General features: G+C 35.6%; 1 protein-coding gene across 4 annotated transcripts in view; it reads left to right on the top strand.

Moving 5' to 3' along the window:
* ITPRID2 (ITPR interacting domain containing 2) overlaps window positions 1-23799 on the top strand; it is a 75016-nt gene that overhangs the window by 22782 nt on the left and 28435 nt on the right. Inside the window, exons 1-8 of one of the 4 annotated variants that reach the window (XM_012468598.2) lie at window positions 11949-12506; window positions 12845-12890; window positions 16212-16261; window positions 17092-17148; window positions 19054-19093; window positions 19182-19280; window positions 20847-21055; window positions 21913-22610. In XM_012468598.2, the coding sequence (XP_012324021.2) occupies window positions 12296-12506; window positions 12845-12890; window positions 16212-16261; window positions 17092-17148; window positions 19054-19093; window positions 19182-19280; window positions 20847-21055; window positions 21913-22610 (1410 nt within the window). In that variant the 5' untranslated portion in view covers window positions 11949-12295. Of the gene's footprint in view, window positions 1-11948; window positions 12507-12844; window positions 12895-16211; window positions 16262-16706; window positions 16805-17091; window positions 17149-19053; window positions 19094-19181; window positions 19281-20846; window positions 21056-21912; window positions 22611-23799 lie in introns of those variants that run through there. The other 3 variants (XM_012468602.3, XM_012468599.3, XM_012468601.1) reach the window with 3 other exon arrangements.

The following is a 23799-nucleotide window of genomic DNA, read 5'->3' as shown; positions in this document are numbered from 1 at the left end:
AGGAACAGTGTATGAACATGAGAGGAGCTCTTCTCAGAAACAGAACAATAAAACTAGTAGAAGAATAACAGCCAATGGAGGAGACTGAGAATAGGAGAATCAGAAAATGTAAGGTCAAGAAAGAAATTAGATAAGTAGTCAATCCTACCAAAAGCTATAAGAATAATTATAAAATCCACTGGATTTGGTGTCTTAGAGGTCATTGATTATTATTGCCTCAGTAGGTTTGGAATAGCTTACTTGGAAAATAGGAATAGGGCTGACCAAGAACATATAGAAACATGGCTTCTGGCATTAATGGTTCAAAACACTCTCTCTCTATATATAAATATAAATATAAATATAAATATAAATATAAATATATGTATATATATATAGATTCCATCTATATGCTTATGACTCCTTAATTTCTCTCTCTCTATATTTTTAAACCAAACTTTTACCCATAGTTTCATCTCTGAGTGGTATTTCTGAATGCCTGGGGCTACATTTTCATCTGCATGTATTATAAGCCCATCATATCTAATATGTCCAGTAATTAACTAATTTTCCTTCTTCTATTTTATTCTCCTTACTCTCAAATAAATTAACCCCAAATACCCAATCCTTGTAAATTGTCTATCATGTAGAATGACATGAATACCTGCCCATTGACCTAAAGGAGAAAACAAATCTTAGGGGTCATTCTAGTTCTTCCTCATCACTCATTTTAATCTGTCAAATCTCACTGCAGCTTCTGTCTCCACTGAGTCTTTATCAACCTCCCTCCTTCCTCATACTAATAAGCTTCCTAACTAGTTCTCGTCTGAGGACTTCCCTTGTCCTACTCCTCCAATTACTCAGTTGCTAATTATCTTTCTATAAAACACTTTAGTTACAAACTGAAGGCTGCTTTCTACTTCCTACTGGCAATAAGACAATCCCTTAGAATAGTGCACTAGGATCTTGGAACCTGGTTCTCACCTACCATTCCAATCTCAATTTATGACAGTTCGCCACTTGTCTTAGTATAATCAAACAGTGCATGAAGTTGTGCATGCTTCTGTACATTCTAGCACTATAGTATGATATGTCATGTTTTCAGTATTGTTTGATTCACTTCAATTCTATTGTATTCTTTCCAGGCCCCTAACTACAGTAGTTCAATCACATGTGGTGACAGCCTTTGGAGTAGCTATGACCAGAGGAAACATCACTTTCTGCTAGCCCTCACTTAGCCATTTTAAAGATGGTAGGGGTGAGGAGTGGCATGGTGTGGCTGTGGTCAAGGAAGGAGTGCACTAACTCTGATGTAGCCTATTATGCTGGTGCCCACAGTGCAGATGTGGGTAAAATTTACTACAGATTTTCCACACAATTTATGACAGTTCCCCATTTGATTAGTATAATCAAACATTGCATGGAGTGATGCACATACTTCTGCACATTCTTCCTGCTTTTGGAATAACTAGAGCTTTCAAAGTTCAAATAACTTTTCACCCCTAAATTGCAAATACAATTTCAAAAAGTTTGAAAAAGAAAAAAAGCCAGCCATAATTTGCCATTCAACAGAACATATTTGTTCTTTTCTCTCCTAATATTCCTCTATGAACATACACATTTGTATAGTAAATGCAAAATTTAGCATAATTTTCTCATTTTATTTAGCTATTCCTTGTCACGTTGCAAAAAAAGGAACATCAAAAGTAACAAAATATTATTTTGAGAAAAGAAGAAAATGGAAGAAGAAAGAATAAAACAAGGATGGGGACAAAAAAAGATGTATGAGTAAGGTTTAAGATGGATACCATGATGACCTACTCAATAGGTGAGCTCCACATTTGGGTCTCAATTTCTCCAGCAGTCAATATGAAAACAGAAACTTTGTTATCCAATACCCAGTATCCATGTGATATAAAAAAAATGTCCTGGTAATTTCGCTCATTCTTGGAACAAATATTGTCAAAAGAAATTTCTCTTGAGGTCCTCCTAAAGAGAATACAGGGTGACATACCATCAACGTTCAGGTAGATAGATTCCTTCTTAGAGATAGTAATTTTATTTCATGTCTTTGCTCATGTTGATAATCAGAACAGGCAAGTACCATTGCACAAATCACAGAATGATTTTTGTAAAAACCATCTTCTGGAAAATCATTTAATACTATTAAGGCACTCACCTTTTATAGTTACAATAGTAGCTGAATTGCTATCCTTTAGAAAAATGTTCTGAATATTGTTTTTCTTAAACATAGAGTTTTAAATGGTTTTAATATTTCCTACATAAAATCTTAAAACTCCAGGTTTTATATCTGGCAGTTGATGCTTCCTCGGAAGGCCAGAGTTTAGGTTGAGAAGCAGAAATCCTCACTTTCTGATTATGGTTCCCTTTAAAGAAGTCTTCTAAGAATGTGGGTGGGCAGAGATGTTATAGTCTTGGGCTTTTTTCTCTTGTGGAGAATAGGATGTTATCCTAAGAGGACTAAAACACAAGCTGAATAACATACTCAGGTTCATAGAGGTTCTATTGCCAGTCTTGAGTCTTCTCCAGAAATGTAGCTAGATAGAGCTATAAATTTTGGACCTGAAGTATCAGCTTCACTGAGGAATGTTAATAATGCATATTGGTAAGAAACTTGGATGCTAAAATCTTTATTTTTCCATTTTTGATCATTTGAGAAGGTTTGTTAAGATAAAAGCAGTTTTAAAAATCTTGGCTTTATGTTTGTAGGGCTGTTCAGATAACTTGTTCATATGAAAGGAACATCCTTCTGACTACAACCTAAATTTGATTTATCTCACACATACATTTTCTCTGCTGAAATGCATGTAACTTTAGATACATGGTGACATTTTAAACATATTTAAAAAACACTATACATATCTCAAGGCAGATGTAATCATCTGATGGGAATGGTGCAGGTCTAGTGCAGTGCTTTCCAGAGATTCCCAGAGGGGAATAGGATTACTGCTTGACTCTTAAATGGCTATATCTCTACATGAAGTGGAAGATTTTTCAAAGAACCAACTTATGAATAAAGGCTTGTGGTATTGCATAGTACTGTGTGGAAAATCTGGGTAAATTTTACCCACATCTCCACTATGGGCACCAGCATAATAGGCTACATTAGAGTTAGTTCACTCCTCCCTTAACCACAGTCACACCATGCCACTCCTCACCCCTACCATCTTTAAAATGGCTATCTGAGGTCTAGCAGAAAATGATGTTTCTTCTGGTTTAAAATCTGGTCACAGCTGCTCCAAAGGCCATCACATGTGATTTAACTAGTGTAGTCAGGGGCCTGGAAAGAGTACAGTAGGAAGGTCTTTCAAATGATATTCAAAAGCTGACATATCATACTATACTGCTAGGTTGTCTGCAAAATTTATTTTTTAATGGCTACAAAATATTTTATAGAGCAGCTATATCATAATGTAACTACACCTTCTCTTATTTATTATTTTGATTTTTGTTATATAAATAAGACTAGAATGAACATTTTTACTCAGAATTTTTTCCTTCTACTACATGAGCCACACAGTAGACTGGAACATAATTTATGGTAATAAAAAAGCACCAACTAGCTGTTTCATATTAGGAAGAGAAAAAGCAAAATAAGAAAGTAACAGGAAAGAAAAAAGGTGAAGGAATGAAGAGGAGGAAGAAAAGGAGGAGGAAGAATGATATGAGCACCCAGAAAGGCTTCCATTATGGGAAGGAATGGCAGCACAAGCCTGTTTTTGTCATTATCGTAACACAGGGGCTTCATAATATCTGGCATATTCAATAAACATTTGTTGAATGAATGAGTGAAAAATGAAAAATATAAATGACATATATCCAGTGAGCAGAACTATGTTCATGTTGGCATCCCATCAGTGCATAGCTAGATTTGGACCCGTGTGAAAATGCATATACTAGGTTACTAATTTCTTTTAATTTGTCAAGGAGAAAGTAGAGACATGTCCTACTTGCATTTAAACCAGAACTTTCCTAATCACAAACCAACAGATATTCCTGTCTCCTAAAAAAACATTTTGAGTGTTTGTTGCACATATTCTGAGAGTATGTGCTTGGTATAAATGATTTTGGTTTATAATATCATTTATTTCTAGATTAATGCTTTAAAATGTATTCATTTTATCTGCAATGGCTTTGTTCTTATCAGGTTCCTGTTATATATATATATATATATATATATATGAGAAACGTTTATGATATACACTAGTATGTTCATGTTAAGGTGTTGACATTTTTATACAATCGTGCATCATTTAGTGACTGGGATATGTTCTGCAGATGCATCCTTAGGCAATTTTGTCTTTGTGTGAAAATCATAGGGGGCTCTTATACAAACCTAGATGATAAAGTCTATTGCTCTGAGGCTACAAACGTGTACAGTATGTTACTCTACTGGATACTGTAGGCAATGGTAACTTAGAGGCAAGTATTTGTATACATAGACATTGAAAAGGTACAGTTAAACTTCTGTATTATAATCTTAGGGACCACCATTATATGAGGTCCATCATTGACCAAGACGTTGTTATGTGGCATACGACTCTAATTCCTGCCCACACCTTCCTGATGAAAGTATTGTGTGGTGGAGTGGGAAGCACACTGAACTGATGATATGGATTCTTGCTCCTAATTCTCTCACTAACTAGTTGGCTGACCTCAGGCAGGCTACTTAAAGTTTCAAGCTCAGTTTTCCTTCCCTGTAAAATGGAGTTGTAAGGGGCCATAAAATGGAGTTGTAGGAGGCCAACCCCGTTCCCAAGATTCCATTCACTTATGGGTCACACTGACGCTCTGCCCATCAGCTATAAGTAAAGAATCCTTTCAGTATGATGAGATTAAGTGACTGCTAATGTTTCTCTAACAGTGGGCTTGAAATACTATGAGACAGTTGTACATGGGAGGTAGGAGCAATGGGCTTTAGGGGTAGAGTAAGTCCTGGTTCTTCTCTGCCACTTACTAGCTTTAATCTTTCAGAGGCTCAGTTTCCTTATGTATAAAGTGAGAATAATACAAACACGTATAGTTTTTTTATTAAATGAGACAGTGTAAATCCAGACCAAAATACCACGTCTGACACGATGGAAGTGCTCAGTCAAAAACATCCATTTCTAACACTGTTATTTACTTGGCTCCACTGAAATAACTGCTCGTCTAGTAGTACTTCTCCAAACTGATTATCAGTAGTATTGTAATTACAGTATTTAAAGGATTTTAAGGTGCCAACTTGAACTGGCTTGTTTAAAAAGAATTGGAAAGACGTGGGCTCAGGGGATCTTTAACAATTAAGCAAAAACAACCTGTGTGCTGACCTTTACCCTGTAGTTCTTTTATTTAATAACAGTCTATTAATACACAAAGCTTTAGTTATTTAATACTAATGTAATCCAAGCCAAATATGGTACCTAACAGCTATAATAAACTTACTTGCCCCAAAGAAATTTTGATGAAAATTTGCTTCATTTTTCAGTTTGTTTTGAAACAAGATTATGGAGAAGCTCTTAATTTTGAGTTCCTATCAATAAATATTAAGTTCCCTTAGTTTTTGATCATATGTAGATTACATTAAATAAAAATAAATGAGATAAAATAATTCCTACATTGGTGAGAGAATTTTTGAAGGCTGTATAAGTTGTTATTTTATAATTTAAAAACAATTACTTAACCATAAAAGGGAAGGAGAAAAAAAAGTCCCCAAAATGTAGGAAACCAGAGTACTTGCTTTGCTGTTAATTATAGCAGGAAATATCTGTTTGTTTATTATGACCCTGTACTTCCATAGTCACATTAACTTTCAAACAGTTTTCATTCCCTTTACCAACAATTATCAGCCTGCCTTATGGAAACTGATCATTTGCAAGGGAGTTCAAGGAGATTACTTGCCAGAGTAGTAACTGGCTTGTTCCCACAACTTCAGGGTGCACCATTTGTAAACAGGCAACACTTCTAACTGTAGGACCCTCTATAGCACCTGTTAATTGGCTCACAATAATCTGCTGGGTCAACCTAAGTTAAATTATTTGATGACTCTCAAATTTTATATCAAGTGTCCTATGTTCCCATTATGTGTTTAAGAATTTCTTCTTAATGATTCTAGGTTTCTTTCCATTCATGAGATGTAAGCCTCAACTGATCTGTAGCAGGTTGTAGAAAAGTAATCACTTGTATTTCTGCTAGAAAGTTATCTGCAGGATACAGAATAAGTTATATGTTCCATAGACAAATAAGAATCTACATGGATACATAAGTCTGTAATAACATGCATGTTAAATATCTAAAATTCAACAAGCCATGGTATAGACTTGTATTAATTATAGTAATTCAATTTTTAAAGTTTCTTAAAAACTAGATTATTATTTTCTGTCTCCATAGCTCTGTCTCCTTTAGTATTTTATTATTTGATTAACTCTGAGACCTGTTTTAAAAGCAATTTGAAAGGATTGCATATTGCATTTATATAACATTTTCTAATGGCCTAAAGTCACTATTAGTCAAATATTTATTTAACAAAAAGAATGGGGTTATTAAATATATATGTTTTATAGTTTCTGAATTAGAGACAAAAAGGGGGGCTTAAACTGTTGCTAAGCTCTTATATATCTGCTTACCATCACAATGTTAAATGAAGTGTCTTTGTTTTTAAGTCCTACCTGCTTAAGCTAGTATTTTTTAGTTGGTGATGGGATTTGGTGGAGTTGAATGTAAAGAAATAGCCAAACTTGGTTTACCAGAATCCTATCTGAGTCTGGCAGAAGACCTGTTCTCTCCCCATTTTGTCCACCCTCAAACTTGCCAAGCCTTGTTCGCTTTGGCTTTATTTTTAAAATGCATTTCTGGTGAGTGAGGAAAGGTTTTGTACTGTGTTTTCAATGACTCACCCAAAATAACTCCATTCAACTTGTAAACGGTCCTGTTCTGAATGCAGATTGTATTTGTCCTGAGATGGGCATAAAGGAGCTGCAGAAGGGAGATTAGGGAAGGGAAACGTGCTGGGAGAGGCCGGTGCAGTTTACATTTATTCAGGTTCAGGCACATACCACATTTATTTCTTTTTTCGAAGACTTTGTGTGTGTGTGTGTGTGTGTGTGTGTGTGTATGCTAAAGAACCGTTATAAGGTGTGTACCATTTAAAACTCTCAAAATTACATCAGTATTAGATAGATGGATGGTTCATCTAGTCACAAACCTTCCTTTTCCTGGTCTGCATAAAATATATAGAGAGAGATTTATATGAAAATATATAATTTCAAATATTTGCATAGTGAGCTGTAATTTCTTTTTAAATTCTAAATGGCTCCAAAGAGAAAGTAATCATATACATAAACAAAAGAGCTAGAATATAATCTTAAATACTGAAGAGAAATTGACTACATAATAGGACAGTGCTAACAGTGGCAAACTCAATAATGAGATCCTCCTGTTCAGTAACGTATTGTAGAAAAATTCTTAATATCATCTGGCATGGGTATAGACTGTGCATTTGATATGGACAGATATATCTTTTTAAAAGCTTTTATAATTCAAAACGTCAGATAACTTTGAAAGCAACATTTTAGGACAGGGCTGAGAAGAAAAAGTAAAAGGATTGATCCAAACTTGAGAATTAGGCTTCACAGATAGAAAGCAAAATGTTTGTAATTCATGTGTAACTATCTTCAGTAAAAAGGATTTCAAAACCTCTTTTGAGTTGTTTTATGAATTTGTGAAACAGACCAAATAGTCTATTCTGTTACATAATCTTGCTTCACTTCATTGTTGATTAAGAATAGATGAGCCATTCTTACCTGTTGCTCAGAAACACCAGAGAATTGAGTCACTGAAAAGAAAACAAACTGGCCACAAGGTTTCACTGAGAGAAGAGTAAATTTAGCATTATGTGGCAAACTGAATAAATGGTGATCTGAGAATGCGTGATAAATCTGACAAGCCTTTAACATGCACAAAATCAGAAAGTATGTAATCTGATAATTTCCCAGACTGTATAAATAACTTGCAAGGCAAAATTCTAGTGGTATTAACACCTGCTTCTCCTTCTTATATGTACTTGGGAAAATAAGAGAAATCAAAATAATGGACTATTCTACATATTAATTCTTCCTTATGATGAAAAGTAACTAATCTAAAAATCCTTGGATTTTTGCTAATGTGGAAGAACTCTAAGAACAATCGAAAGGTTTATAGGCTTTAAACATGCAATTTTATTGCTTTAACGTAAGATACAATAATCAGAAATACTATAGTCAGAAATACTCTAATAATTAATAACGGCTTCAATAATAGAGGAATATATCAATGACCCCATCTAAGTCAGACTAACCAGCGTTCCTCATAGTTCAATTACATGATTTGTAAATAAGTCTCTGAAAATTTTTAAGTGTTTACTCTTATTTATTAATATTTTTCTTTTGTTCTCTTTTATGCTCTTGCAAATCCCTGGAAATGTTAATGGATACATTGAGGGGCCTTCCCGTTGAAATGAATTTTAGAACTACTGGGTTTAAAAAATTAAACAATTTTAAAAAAACAAGTTTTGAAGACTTCTCAAGTCTTTAACATTCATTGTGACTGGGCTGGGGTGGAGGAAGGGGAGGGGATATAATATGCAGTGTTTTCCATTCTTATTTTACATAGAATTTTTTTTAATCCAGGAAACACTATCAAAATATAAAATGCTCCTCTGTTCATTTAACCTGAAATTCTACTTACCTTATACCTCTGAGCCCCCTTTTGTCTTAACTAAAGGTAAGAATTTGAAGAAATAATTCCATCTCTACCACTCTCTAATCAGATTCTAGATAACTAAGATTTTGATGCATAAAATAAAATTTTTGATTATATAAATATTATTGAAGAAGCAATACCATAAATAGAACCAAAATGGCTTAGCCTACTCAATAGTAAATCTTGTTTTATAATTTTAAATATCTAGAGTAATTAAACCAAGAACAATGTTTCCCTTATTTTTTTAAGCTTTTTCATATAAAACTGTCCGATTTAACCAAAGTATATGTTTTCTGTCCTTTCCTGAACTTATGCCAATTTTAAAATACACCTGCACAAGCATAATGATAGATACCATTTACTAGCATGAGGATTATTCCCACATATGAAATTGATTTATTTTTGCTTTCTGCAACATAATAATTCTAAGAGCTATACTGAGCACCTACATTATTTCATGTGAGATTCACATCAATTTGGGAAGGTAGTTATCATGATTGCCATTTCAAAGATGGGAAAAGTCATGGCCCAGGGATATTCACTGTCTTGCCTTATACCATACAGCTGAAAAAGAGGGAAACATTTCAAACTTCAGTCTAACGCCAAAGACCACATTGTTTCCACTATGTCATGATGGATGGAATTATCCACATTTAATGTAAATTTATTTCTTTTTCCACCTTGCAAGCATCAGTGATTCAGACAATACTCTTTTTGTAGCCCTTTGCAATGTATATTTGCAGTTGATCTACAATATAATACTTGTTTGGAAAAAAATCCTTGAAGAAGCAAACATGTAGACTTTCCTCATGTGAAGTATTCATTATAGAATAAATGAAATACTTTGGGCATTTAAAAAAAATCAGTAAAAGTTGAGAAAACAATGAAAAAAAACTTACTTTTCAAGGCAACAGCATGCTATTTCAAGGATTTCCTTCTCTATACTTCTATGCCCTTAACGTATTCCATTAAAAAACGTAGAAGAAAACATACATTTGAGCTACTGGAGACTCATAATGTATATATTCTGTTACCTGCTGGTATTTTTTTCCCCCTTATTATTTGACTCTGGTTGTTTGACTTTTTTAAAACTATAGTTCATTATTGCCTGTCACGATAATTATTTATTGTTGTCATCTGAAAGTGTATTTAAACAACTGCAAAACTAAATGAAATATAAGCATTATAGAAATAATATAAAGCAAATAAAAAATCAATTTAAGTGTCTCTTTGAAGAACATAAAAAAAAATAGAAACTACCTCAAGAAGACTCATTATCCCTTGTGGGATCAGCATTTACAAGTGTAAGGGGTGCAAGAAGAATGCTGAAGAATGTTCTGTCATCTCTCAAAGTTTACAATCTGGCTAGTAAACCAAACATACCTTCCAGGGCCAGTCATATTATTTACTGTACAATTCAGTCCTCAAATAAATGACGTAGACATGCTGTTGTATGTCAGGTCCCTGTGGGAGAGATGTGATCAGAAGTGGTGGAATGGTGGAGTCAAAAAATTTTGGCTTAGCTAGATTTGGAAAGTCATGAAGGTACTGGATAGAAAGAACAGGAATGAGTTAAGCAGCAAAAACAGAGTAGGCAACAGCAATCAGATATGATAGAATTGAAGCTGGGAGCAGCAGAAAGACAGGGTGGGATACATGAGAACCCTGGATAAAACTGTGAAGGCAGCATATTTAGTGGCACTTGATCGGCCCTTTCAATGCCTCTTCCTAGGTAGCTTCTTTTTTCACTCTTTTTCATCTTCCACACAGGCAGTGAGACTCTGGCCTATTTTGGATAGCCATTAAACTGTTAGCGGCATCCTACTACAGGACCCTGGAAGGCTGAGAAGTCCTAGAGTTTCAAAGAAAAGATTTGCTAGTAGTGAAATTTCAAGCCACAGAGGTATCAGCATCACTGTTCTAACTCCCCTGAAATTTGGCAATACATATTTAAAGCTCAGCAGAATATTTTGATGGTTCTGGAAAGCTAGTCTGGATTTTGGATTTGATCTTGGGGATATTAATAAACCATTAGAAGTTGCTGATTTTGGTTCAGACAAGAGAGGGATGTCCTGGAAATTGTAAATCTGGAGCAATGCACTAGAAAGGAGATAGGAAAGAATGAAGGCAGGAAAATCAGTGTGCTATTTTAGTGGTCTATGACTTATGTGTAAATGCCTGGACAAAAACCAGGCACTATTTCATCTTCAGAGCATTCTTCATTCCAAATTCTCCAAAAGTTAAGGTTTCCGGTAGCTATCAATGACAATGCACTTAATTACCTTGTAATTCAAATGCTTCCATTAGGAATTTTACTATGCTCTTGAATTTAACTTCAAATAAAAATAATTCCTTCCTTAAAATATTACGTCTATGCAAAATATTCTTTTCAATCAGGTTAATATTTTAAAAAGTGTTCTAATTTGTTCTCCAGCTCATAGCCAAGTACAATAAAATACTGGAAGCCTTACTTAGATGTACAGTTTAGATGTAACATCTAGGGGGACACTGTTGCTTGATATGCCCGTCACATTGTGTCCGATTTTGGATAGAATTTGAGGCTTTTTGCTAATGAGAATTTAAACATAAGAAAAGGGAATGTCGAAGCTGGCTTTAAAAACAGTTCTGAACCCTGACATTATTTGTTTCTTGTAGCATGCTGCCTCACCAAAATCCAAGCAACAGCAACTATCTCCACATAGTCCCAATTATTCTTCCCTCTATTCTCCCTCACGTAAGTCCAACCTCAATGTGAAATTTCCAGCTTAAATATCCTTTCACCATTCATTTTCATTCATAACACAACCACGATAAATAACTTTAAGTGTGAAAGTAGCACTCCAGGAAGCCTGGTCTTTTGCATTTTTGACATTTTGGCAACACCAATCAAGCACCTCTCTTTCCGTCCTTACCCCAATTCCTTGGACACTAAATAGTCTACATTCAGGCGATTCTTCCAACTCTACGTTTCAGGGCGCCCAAGCAGACACTTGTTTTCTCGAGGGGGCGTTTTTTGAGACTTGGCCTCTCCACTTTCTTTCTATTTTTGGGTGAGGGAGGAGGAGTTGAGAGAAGGAAAGATTATTAACAAACAAACAAATCTCTCCCATTCCGCGGGCAGCAACAGCGGGCTGGCTGGCTTGGCTCGGCGCTCGGCGCGCCCCGCCCCGCCGCGCCCCGCGCGCCCCCGGCCGGAAGGGGGCGTGGGCCGCCGCCGAGGGAAGGCGCGCAGACGCGCAGCGGCCGGCCAGCCCGGGGAGCGTCAGGCTGGGGGTGGGGAGCAGGGGCCGTGCCGGCGCTCGGCTCCCAGCCGCGCTCCCTCGGGCCACTCGCGCTCCCGCGCCGCGCCCCGCCGGCTTCATGTGAAGCGCCGGCCCTCCGCCCCTTCCCTCCCCTTCCTTCCCTCCCTCCCTCCCTGTGCCCTCCTCCTCCTCCTCCTCCTCCTCCTCCTCCGGCGCCCGCTTCTGCTCCCCGGGGCCCCCTGCCCGGCCGGGCGCTGACAGCAAGGGCGGGGGTCCCCGCCGCCGCTGTGTCTCGCGCAGGGTCCGGCTGGGGTAGCGGAGCCCCCCGTGCGGCCATGGACCGGCCCCTGACCGGGTCGGCGGAGGCGGAGGAGGAACTGGAGTGGCAAGTGGCGAGTCGCAGGAGGAAGGCCTGGGCCAAGTGCCGCAGCTCCTGGCAAGCGTCGGAGACGGAGGATCTGTCCACAGAAGCGACGACGCAGGACGAGGACGAGGACGAGGAGGAGGACCTCCCCGGCGCGCAGCTGCCGGCAGCGGCGGGAAGAGGTCGGTGCGCCCCGCCGGGCTGCGGGGGGAGGCTGGCGGGCTGGGGAGAGTCTCGTGCGCCCTGGTTCGTGCCGCACGTTCTGGGAGAACCTCGGGCACTGTAGGCCGAGGGGAGAGGGGACACTTCCGACCTTGAAACGCGCGCGCTGGACGAGGCGTCCCCAGCGTCAGCAGAGACCACTGGGTGCCATCCCATTTCTCTGCCAAGGGACACTGAGACGTGTCACTTAGGTTGCATTTGCCGTGGTAGATTTTCCTATTTGGGAGGGTCCAGGGTGACCCCGCTGTCGGAGGGCTCCTGGTCCGTAACGTGCTGTCCTCTCCCTCTACCCCTCCAGGAAACGTGCCCAACGAGAAGATCGCGATATGGCTCAAGGACTGCCGGTGAGTGCTCCCTCTGCCGCCCGCGTCCTGGGGGAGATCCGTTGGGACTGGACGCTCGAGCAGAGCCACTCGGGCCGTGTCCCTGTGGGTCCCGCGACCGTTGTAAGATACAAACCGGAAAGTGAGCCGACGGATAGCTTCCTCCTCTAAGTGATTAGAAATGGAAGTGCTGTGACCGCTGATTATTTGGTGACCGTGTTGACTTTACAGTTAGGACTTCAGCTGCCCGCGCATAGTGTCAGCATCAGAGATCAGAAATCCAAAACAATCGTGCCATATTGTTTGTTCTGTTTTTATTTGAAAGAATTCTCACATTTCACAGGATATTTTATTTTGCTTTAGTTTTGACATCTGTACAGCTGGCACGGAATCATTTTCCTTTCAAATGTGTTTTAGACAAGTTTAATATACCTAACTACACTAAATGGACTTTAATTTTATTTCTGTTTGGGGAGCTATTAAAACTAGCTAACTTTGTACTTGTAGTTTACTTCTTGAACATGGAATTGTCAGATGGCACTGAATTCTCAGGGAATAGAACTTTAAAAGCATTCAGACTGCATAAATCTGTTTAATTACATGCTTTGGCAACTGGTACAAAAATATTTGATAAAATACAGAGGAGATGAATCACATTGCAAGTAAATCTGACTACAGCAAAATGTGCTAATCAAGAATGTAGCGTTTAAACTTTTGTTGGTGTTTGCTGTTGAGCATATTTTTTGCCTTCTCAATTTAGGCTTTCTTAATATTTTCTTCAAGTGCTAGAGTTAGGATCGTTTGTTTTGTTTTGTTTTGGAAAGTGATTCTTAATATATGCAAGTTTGCCTCCTCTAAACACAGAATATTGGCTACCATGATATTAATGCCCTGTTTTGATTAATCCAGTGGAACCTATTGAACACTTCATTACAGAATTCGTACCCTTTATTGAAAGAGTCATAGACCCTTCTGAAACATTGTGAAATATATGGAATAACTTCTCTTTAAAGATACACGGAGGCAAATACACTGCTTGAAGTCCTTGGACCCCATATTTACTATCTAGCTGTAAATCAATCTCCTGGTTTTCAGAGAAACCTTAGATATTAGGTACTCCACTCAAAGTATGGATCAAGAAATTGTATTAATATACTACTGGTTCATTTAATTGTCAAATACCAAAATAGTCTACAATTTAAAAGCCTGAAATTTAAATATACATGTTCAGGACCTTTTGGGAGAGATCTGATGATACTAGTATCTTTCAAGTTTCCTCTTAGAAATGTGTCTAAGAAGTTGTTTTGTTACTTTTACTTAAGTCTTTTAAAGCCTCTCGTCTGACTCTTTATATAAATACAGTGTTGGCTTACTTTAGGTTTCTTAAAATAGGCTTAGCATTACAAATACATTTATAGTGTTTCATTGTTTAAATTCAAGTGCATATTCAAAAGAATTTTAAAAATTAGAAGCAAGAGAATTACACTATTTTAATGATGTATAGGACTTAAAATTGTGTAAGAGATCATATCAAGTAGACAGTAAATAAGTGCATCTTTTTTGAGATAAATGCAGTAGGCAAATGTTGACTTTCCCCAGGACACAGTCAATCCCTGACAATTTCAGAAGTTTTGTTGCCAATACTGATTTATATGGGCAGATTCTGTAGTCTGCTGCTCTTTCTCTCATGGATTTCCTTCTTGTTCTTAAAATTGCACGTATTTACACAAGAGTGGCATTCATTTGTATCCAGGAAAGCTAGAACAAGTAGTCTTTTAACGCTGGCTGTATTATCACAGCTTTAACTTAGGATATGTTGCAACTGTATTTTTATTTTAAATAACAACTCAAGTTTTTTCCCAGAGTTGGACATCTATGTATTTTGTTTATTATGTACAAATGACCTGAAGATAGTATTTTACCCACTTGATAAGTTCTCAGATAGTCTTTGTTTTTTAGTGCCGTCCATATCCTGAATAAAGATACCATGTTTTCTTTTCTTAAGGGGAGTCTTTATTTTGATAACCATTTGTGGGGCGGGGGGGACTAAATAAAAACTTACTGAATTAACTATTAAAAAATGATAGAGATTTTGATAGAATTTGGAAGGGAGCAAATATAAAAGTGAGATATTTATTTTTGAAGGAGAATTCCTGTTATTCTGCTTATTTGCCATTTTCTATAGTGCATAGACCAGTAAAGACATCTGTGGGCAAAGTAAAACAATATTTACATCTAAGAAAGTAGCCTTCAGGGAAGAATGGTTTCTTAAAGACATTCATTAGAATTTTATTAAAATATATATGAAAATCTGCTTAAAGATTTTATTAATATATTTATAGTAATTGCTTGTGATTTCTTTTACATTTCAAAAGCACTAATTTTTAAAGAGCTGCCATTGCTGGTGTACTTGTGGAAAGTTCTAACATTTAATCAGCATTTCAGTAACATTTCTTTGAAACTGATATTTTCATGATTGATCCCATATCTCGTGAATTTTTAACAGATATGAATTGTTACTGAAGAAAGGTTTGTATCACAAAACAGACCTTCTGAAATAAAACAATGTGTTTCTTACTGTAACTTAGTTTTGAGAGAATTGTGTTTATTTTTGTATTTGAAAAAAAGATATTTCTGTTATCTGTATTTGAACTATAAGAATGAAAAAATTTTAGCAATGGCTAATCTTAATGTTGATTCTCAAGTCAACATTTTAGTAATTTTCAAAGTAAAATGAAGAATATATGTATTTTTTAGCTTGAAAACAAAGCAAATCATAAGCCTCTACATTTATATAAAGAAAAAGATAGTAGTTGGGGTAAGGGAGGCACTAGGTGATACTTTGAAATGCTAGTGGTAGATTAACAGATGAGGTTTAAGGAAAGTGTTGAGCCTCATTTCCAACTATTCTTTACTTTTTAATTTTATTAAGTTTAAGTTATCTATAACTGAAGATTTGTTTTCTTCTAATTGTGTTTTCTTTTTTGATGGAAGGGGTTGAGAGCAACAGACATTTTCTTAATGCTTTTATTGTCAGTCATTCTCTTTTTTGCAAAGAAAAATGCCAATTCACATCATTTGTCATTGCCATTCTTGCTCCTAATTATTAGCACATCAGACATGATTAAATCATTCCTGCTGAACTGACTTGATAATAGGTATTTGCTTAGTTAGTGAATATTACTTATGTAACCCACTTGCATTCCTTGTCTGTTTTAGGGGGAGAGTTTTAACTGTGATTAGAAGCTTATTTAGCTAGAACTCTTTAAGTAAGGCTGCGTAATGACAACTTTCCAGACAGCCTTTCACAAAACTAAGGCTAGTATGTTTATATGGTTTCAGTACACCTTTGGGAGCCTCGCTGGATGAACAAAGCAGTAATACACTCAAGGGTAAGAGAAGGTTGCCTTTCTAAATCTGTTCTTTATGACAGTTCTACTTCTTTGTCTTCTGGGCAAAAGTATATATGTGAGTTATGAAAGTGATATTCATGGTTGTAATACATGCTGTTCTGAGCTAGAAGCCAAAGGGAGAAACTTTGTTATAAACTGTAAAACAGTAGTGAATTTAAGCAAATTGCCTAGCCTTTTCACAAGGGGAAACTTACATCTTTATTGTCCAGTTAGATATTATAAAGACTAATTAATTATAAAAATATGTTACGCAAATATAAGGAAAATACTTATTGAGTGAACAAAAGTTGAGTCAACTTTAGTGCAGCATTTCTTTGCTTACATTAACTGAAATTGCCACACCTGAAATTTTACCACCTGTTCAAAACAGAATTCTAAAGTTCAAAGTACAACAAGCATGTGCAGGTAGAGGCAAGGCATATAAAAAGCACTTACAGTGTCAGGAAAATCCAGCTCCTGACTTAATATAAGATGGATAAGAAGAATATTTGTTCCAGGATCTGGTTTTCCATGAAACTCTTGGTATGTAGTCTAATTGAACATCTTCAAAAATCTGTTTGAAACAGCCTGTAGGTTGGCTTCTGAGAACTTTATGTTGCTGGAAATGTGGTTTCTTTATGTTAAAGTAAAAGCTTTTACCTACTTCTTGAATTTATGTAATCAGAATAATGTCTGAGTACATTCAAGTCTGAAACATTTTACTGTAGAAGATATTTTGCTGGGTGAATTTGTTTTAAGTAAAGCAGTGTTTTTGTATGAGAGTCAGGAGGAAAAGAACACCAGAATGAGTTTTCAAATGTTTCTTTCAGGTGTGCTTGTGAGAAATGGAGGAAGTTTTGAAGATGATTTGTCATTGGGAGCTGAAGGTATGTTTGTTTGGAAGAACTGTATTTTTGTATAGTTTTCAAATTTTAAAAAATGAGAAAGTTTAATGCTTTCAGGTTTATGATCCTCAAGCTAAATTTAAAGGTCTTGAAAATGGCTCAGGCACATTTCACATTACCTTTCTATGTTAGTAACGAGTCATAGTGTGTAGGATACATACAGGGGTGACTCTGAAAAACCATTGTAAAGTGTTCATCTGTCTTTCTTGGACTAAATGCTTAAATGAACAGTTTGTAACAAACTATGGTAATATAACTGAGGGAAGAATTGTCCTGAAGAAGGAAGGACGCTTAAATATTTATACATGGGAAAACGAAATTGAAGCTTATTTTTAGCACAAAATAGACTTATGTCATACTTACAGCTGCAGCTTGTCTTTCTCTTTGTATTTAAGTATCTCCTGTTTTTTCCCCTTTTTTCTGATTTTTAGAAGATTAAAGGAGAAAGACAAAATAGCAGAGTTAATAGAATTTTATTAGAAATGATGCTGGTGTTCATTCCAGAAAGGATTAGATTTTAAAAAGTGTGTTGTGCTATTTAAAAAACTTTTACAGGTTATATAATGTTTTGCAGTAGATTTTTAATAAAGCTTTATCATATATAAAATTAAAGATTTTAAATTATTGGTATTTTAAAAGATATTTTGTAGCTCATTGATCAAACTGAATAGATTATTCATAGCTGTATAGTTCGGTTATTTATGTGTACTTTTTTTTTTAAAAGCAAGGAATTTAAAAAATCTTTAAAACTTGTAAGTTGATGAATAGTGAATTTATACATTGAATTTAATATCCTTGGTTTTTTTGCTCTTTTAAATGCATCTGTAAGGTAAATTACTTATTTAGAACCTTCTAATATTTAAAACTCTGAAAAATGTGAATATATTAGTTCTTACTATTTCTGTTTGTACATTTTCAAACTCTATAAAGAGCTTAAAATTACTGCTTTCCAGTCAGTACAATGGAACACGTCGTCAATCCCTTATTAAAATGTACTTTAATATTATTGTAACTAGAACTTTTGATATTTGCCTTGGTAGTTGATAATATTGAATGATTTTTTTGGAAACCAGAACCTAAAAAGGAGTCTTATAAAAGAATAAAGCTATTATGTTGTTTAACTGAAAATTATTTCAAGGCTATTTCCATTAATTAAATAATTACTGAGTGCTATGAGTGAGACACCTTTCTGGTGGAGGTACAAAGAAACAAAATTATCATGACTTTACAGGTCAGAAATGAAAAGCAATTGAAGTATGCTGAAATAGATATGTTTATAATTAAATTTCTTTATATTTGTCTATAAAGGTTAAATGATGTAAATTTAACTCTAAACATTAACACTTACCTGCTTAGAACTTTAAAGTTCTATTATAAAGTCGAAAGGCAATTTTTAAAAGAAAATTTATGTTGAAATAAGTAGTTTTCAAGTTGTATGCATGAAAAATCAGTTATAACCTTAAAAAAATCCACATTAGAAACTGACGTCTACTGTTGCCACACTTAAATCATGTTTTTCTCTTAAGATATTCTTCATTAATATCTTTTAAATGTAATAATTAGCACCACATATATGCTACATAACTTCCTCATTACTTATTTTTAACCTGTTAAAGAAATTTAATTGGTTACCTATACGTTTTTTTATTTTAAGTGCTAAGGAGAGTAGTTAGTTTTATGTTGCCGAAACAACCCTTCAAAAGCTCCTGGCCTGTTCTTATCTATCTGTATATCACGTTTCATACTGCAGATGTAATGGACCAAGATAAGTGTTTAATATATTAGCCATTTAATTGTAATATTGTAGGTAATTTGATTTTTTGATAATTGTATCATAGTATAGTCCTACTAACAATTGTGCTCAACATTTATTGTTTTTATTTGTAGCCAACCACCTCCATGAAAGTGATGCTCAAATTGAAAACTGGTATGTAGCTCTTTTGTTCTATTCCTTTTAAAAAATGAAGATCATTAATGAAAATAAAGTTTTATATAATCTGATTTTTTTTTAATAGCAATAATATCTTGGCCAAAGAGAGAAGACTACAGTTTCATCAGAAAGGGAGAAGTATGAATTCCACTGGATCTGGGAAAAGTAGTGGAACAGTCTCAAGGTAACTTATTCTGAAATTGTGTTGGAATTACATTGTGTTACAGATGACCTACTCTTACCGTTTTTTTCAGTCTTGGATTTGACCTTGATAGTATGAAATCATAAAGAACACAAGAAGAGTGTTTCTTGGAGCAGCACAACTGATAGGAGCTTCTCTTTTTGATTTTGTTTTGTTTTGTTTTGAGATTGAAAAAAAGCAACAAGTAGGTTTATAATGCTGCTGGAATCCATAAATGAGTATTTTGAGCCCTCTCAACAACCTGAAAGAGGAACTCCATAGTGGAGTAACTTCTAGTTGCAGAGGACCAAAATTCATTCTGTTCTTTATAAAGACTTGAGTTAACTCCGACACAAAAATCAGAATAAATTTTTCTAAGTTACAGCTTGATATTTAAGCAGAATTTTTTTCAACGTAGTAAACCAAAGATTTTTCAAATATGTAGTATAGCCAGGCACAGTGGCTCACACTTGTAATCCCAGCACTTTGGAAGGCTAAGGTGGGTGGATTACTTGAGCTCAGGAATTCAAGACCAACCTGAGTAATATGACAAAATGCTGTCTTCACAAAAAATGCAAAAATTAGCTGAATGTGATGTGGTCCACCTGTACTCCCAGCCACTTGGGAGGCTAAAGTGGGAGAATCACTTGTACCCAGTGAGTTGTAATTGTGCCACTCCATTTCAACCAGGGTAACAGTGAGATGCTCTCTCAAAACACACACACAGACACACACACAGACACAGACACACACACACACACACACACACACAGAGTATATTAAAATACATCAGTGCATGTGCCTGTGGAATCCAGTTTAAACTGTTATCTAAGTTAAAATATTAAGATTTAAGCATTTTGTCTGAAAGAAATTGAAATGTCTCTCTATTGAAGTTCCATCTCCAACTTTCCTATTTTCTTCAGTGAGTCTTAGAAAACTTGGATTATCACTGGTATGAGAGAGAAGGGATACTTAATATTTAATTCCCAATAGAATTACAGTAGTTACCTTTGTGTAACCCATACTCTCCATACCTTACTCCTCCTACTTCCTCAGTGGAAGTGGTTGGAGAGAATTTGAAAGTAAGCTCCTCCCTCACTTCTCTGAAGTCAGCTTGTTACCTGTATTGTCCCTCCTAGCACAGTTGCCACTCCTAGACAAGAATAGCAGAAAAGCTCAAGTTTTACAGAATGTCCCTCAGTTCCTTTTCATTTCTTCTTTAATCTGTTTATTCCTTATTCTCCATCATCTGTCCTCTACTTGTTTTAGCTGCTTTACAGGAAATCTCTTAAAATGACAAAAAAAATCAGGTGAGGAATCACGTAGGGAATCTCTGAATTTGTTCTTTGGGGTTAGCTCTGTTCTGCAATTCTAGCAACTTGAGACAATGAACCCTTTATAAGGGCTGTTTATTCCTTAGTACACATGTGTAAACGTGGTAAAATAAATAAAGATTTAAGAACTGAGAAAAAAGATTTTATCACAGGAAATCAATAGTATGTATTTATAATGTGGTGTGGACTATCATTTTATATTTTCATGTTTCCTTTTTTGCCCCTTTTTTCGTAGTGTTTCAGAATTGTTGGAACTTTATGAGGAAGATCCTGAAGAAATTCTTTATAATCTTGGATTTGGACGTGATGAACCAGATATTGCTGCTAAAATTCCTTCCAGATTTTTTAATTCATCATCCTTTGCTAAAGGGATAGATATTAAAGTATTTTTGAGTGCTCAAATGCAACGGATGGAAGTAGAAAACCCAAATTATGCTTTAACAAGTAAGGTTTTTAAGTGTTAGTATATTATTTTCTTAAATTATAGCATCTACAACAAGATGATCTTACTCTAAGCCTTCATTTCAGGAATAGCACTGGACAGTAAAGAGATTAATCAACACAAAAGCTATTTTTACATATTAAAATTTAAGCTATTATATTACTCTATTTATGGTGGTTAATTTACTTGTTTTTCCCTTTCTCCCAATTCTTGACTCAAGTTTTACCATAACTTACTTGCAGAACCTCATCCTTATCTACAGATTGCTTTTGTTCAAGAAGAAAAGAAGTAGGGAGGAGACTTGTTATGCTTAAATGAAGTCAGTCAATTTCAGGAACTAGTCTGGCTAATTTGATCAGTTTCACTCATATCTTTGCTTATTTTCTTTCTATTAGCCAAAAGTTCCCAAAATACGGTTCCCTGTATTGTTCATGGATTAGTTTTAAGAGATTAAGAAATCCCTCCCCCTGCAAATTAGGTATAAAATATATACTTACTGTTTTCTTAGGAGAATTTTGAAAGAGTCTTAATGGAATTCCAGACTTAAAAATAGAATCACAGCTGTAGATCCAATAGCTAGTTCTTTCTGTTTTATTCAGTGTTGCCATTATGCTTTGTGCTTATTTCTGATTTTTTAAAAATATAAATGCTAGTGCTTAGAGTAAAAATCTTGCTCCTTCTTCCCACCCAATAAATGTAGAGAAGGTTTAAGTGTTAGATAAGGAAAAAATAGGGTTTTATAATCTTTGTGATCTAAGTGTCATTTTTGAAATTCTGAACAGTATATACATTTAATACATGTATATATGTATATATAAACATAAACATACATATAAATAATATTCTTTCTTTTTGGTAGGCCGTTTTCGTCAAATTGAAGTGCTTACTACTGTGGCCAATGCATTTTCTTCTTTATATTCGCAAGTCTCTGGGACTCCCCTGCAGAGAATTGGAAGTATGTCCTCAGTGACCTCTAACAAGGAGACAGACTCACCTCCACCTTTAACTCGAAGTAACACTGCAAATCGTTTAATGAAAACACTATCAAAACTAAATTTGTGTGTTGATAAAACAGAGAAAGGGGAAGGTAGTAGCCCTTCTCCAACAGTTGATAAAGGAAAGATTCTAAATGTTTCAGTGATTGAAGAAAGTGGCAATAAAAATGATCAAAAGTCTCAAAAAATTATAAAGAAGAAAGAGTCATCTTCTTTGTTGGCTACAGTTAAAGAAGAAGTCTCTGGTAGTTCAGCAACCGTAATGGAGAATGCTGATAGTGATAGAATTTCTCATGAAGCAAATAGTAATTTTAACCAAGAAACTGAAAATGAACAAAGTAAAGAAACTCCAAGTTATGAGAATAAGCTGGGTGAGGAATCTGATACAGAATCCAAATTAGGTAGTGATTTCAACATATCCAGCCTTAGTGAGCTGGAAAATAGCAGTGAGCTGAAAAGTGTGCATATATCTGCACCTGAAAAAGAGCCATGTGCACCACTGACAATACCATCCATAAGAAATATAATGACACAGCAGAAGGACTCCTTCGAAATGGAAGAGGTAAGTAAAAAATTACTAAAACTGTTTTCAAGTTGCAAACTAGAAAAAAAAAAGTACCAAAAATGCTTTTAAAATGAGAGATAGCTAATAGATTTATACTAGACAAATTTATCCTAATTTTGACTTTGCAAGTTTATGTTTCACAAACCAAGAATTGATCTCAGGATTATGTGATGTCGAGGTAATGGGACAGTTCAGCAGCAACTCCAGATACTCATCCACTAGCTGATATTTGAACCTTAACCCTCTTTTTTCTCTCAAGGGTAAGATTTTGATGCTCAAGAAAGCCCTGAGAGAGTATATTTAAATTCAAAGCAATATTGCATAATAGTTAAAAACACATGCTTTGAAATCAAACAGGGGTGTGAGTTCTGTCTGCCACTGAATTGCTGTGTGCCTTTGGGCAAGCTTTTCTTAACATATCTCAGTGGTAAGGATATGTGAAGAATGCTTTGGGGATAGGTATTGGTATATGACTGGAAAGAACATGAAGATACTACATACCTGCATGGGGCGGATAGGGACCCTTGAACAAGGAGGTTTGAAAGGGCACTGAATAGGGTTTCTGCAAGCCTAGAAGACCAACGTTTGGTTACTTTTTGTTTGTGTCCAGTAATGTTATACCTGCTAGTTAACATAAATTTTGGATTGGACAAGATAAAGATACTTATTTTGAATGAGGTTCAGCTAAAACTGCTGCTGAATAGTAGGAACCCATACTTTTGTGTTGGAGTTATATATAGCTTGGGGCAGGAAAACTGACGTTTATCAGGCATCTACCCTGTGCTGGGCACTGTTCTTGGCTCTTGAAGTACTTCATTGCAGTCAGTGAGGCACTTAGTAGTGGTCTCATTTTACACGAGGAAAGTGAGGCATATGTGTGCTGGTGAAGAGTTGTGGCTATAAATTATGTAATGTGCAATTTGTCTTGTGATTTATTGCATTAGATTCGTTTTAGTAATAGTTCACAGTAGTGTTGACATTACACACTATTATTTTAGGAAATTAGAAAATGAGATAATTGATTCAGCTCATAAATGTCCTCTTAGGTGAGTCTCTTTCTCCCACATTAGTGAAGATTTTTCATTTATTGCAAAATTTCAGTTACTGATACAGATTTGTACATTTTTGTGGTTAATACTTTAATTACAACTGAATAGTGAAATAAAAAGTAAGTAGGAGCAGCACC

The sequence above is a fragment of the Aotus nancymaae genome, unplaced genomic scaffold (assembly GCF_030222135.1).
Source record: "Aotus nancymaae isolate 86718 unplaced genomic scaffold, 86718_ANA_hifiasm-v0.15.2.pri h1tg000008l, whole genome shotgun sequence".
In the NCBI taxonomy this organism is placed as follows: Eukaryota; Metazoa; Chordata; class Mammalia; order Primates; family Aotidae; genus Aotus; species Aotus nancymaae.
This window is presented reverse-complemented; position numbering and strand designations above follow the sequence as displayed.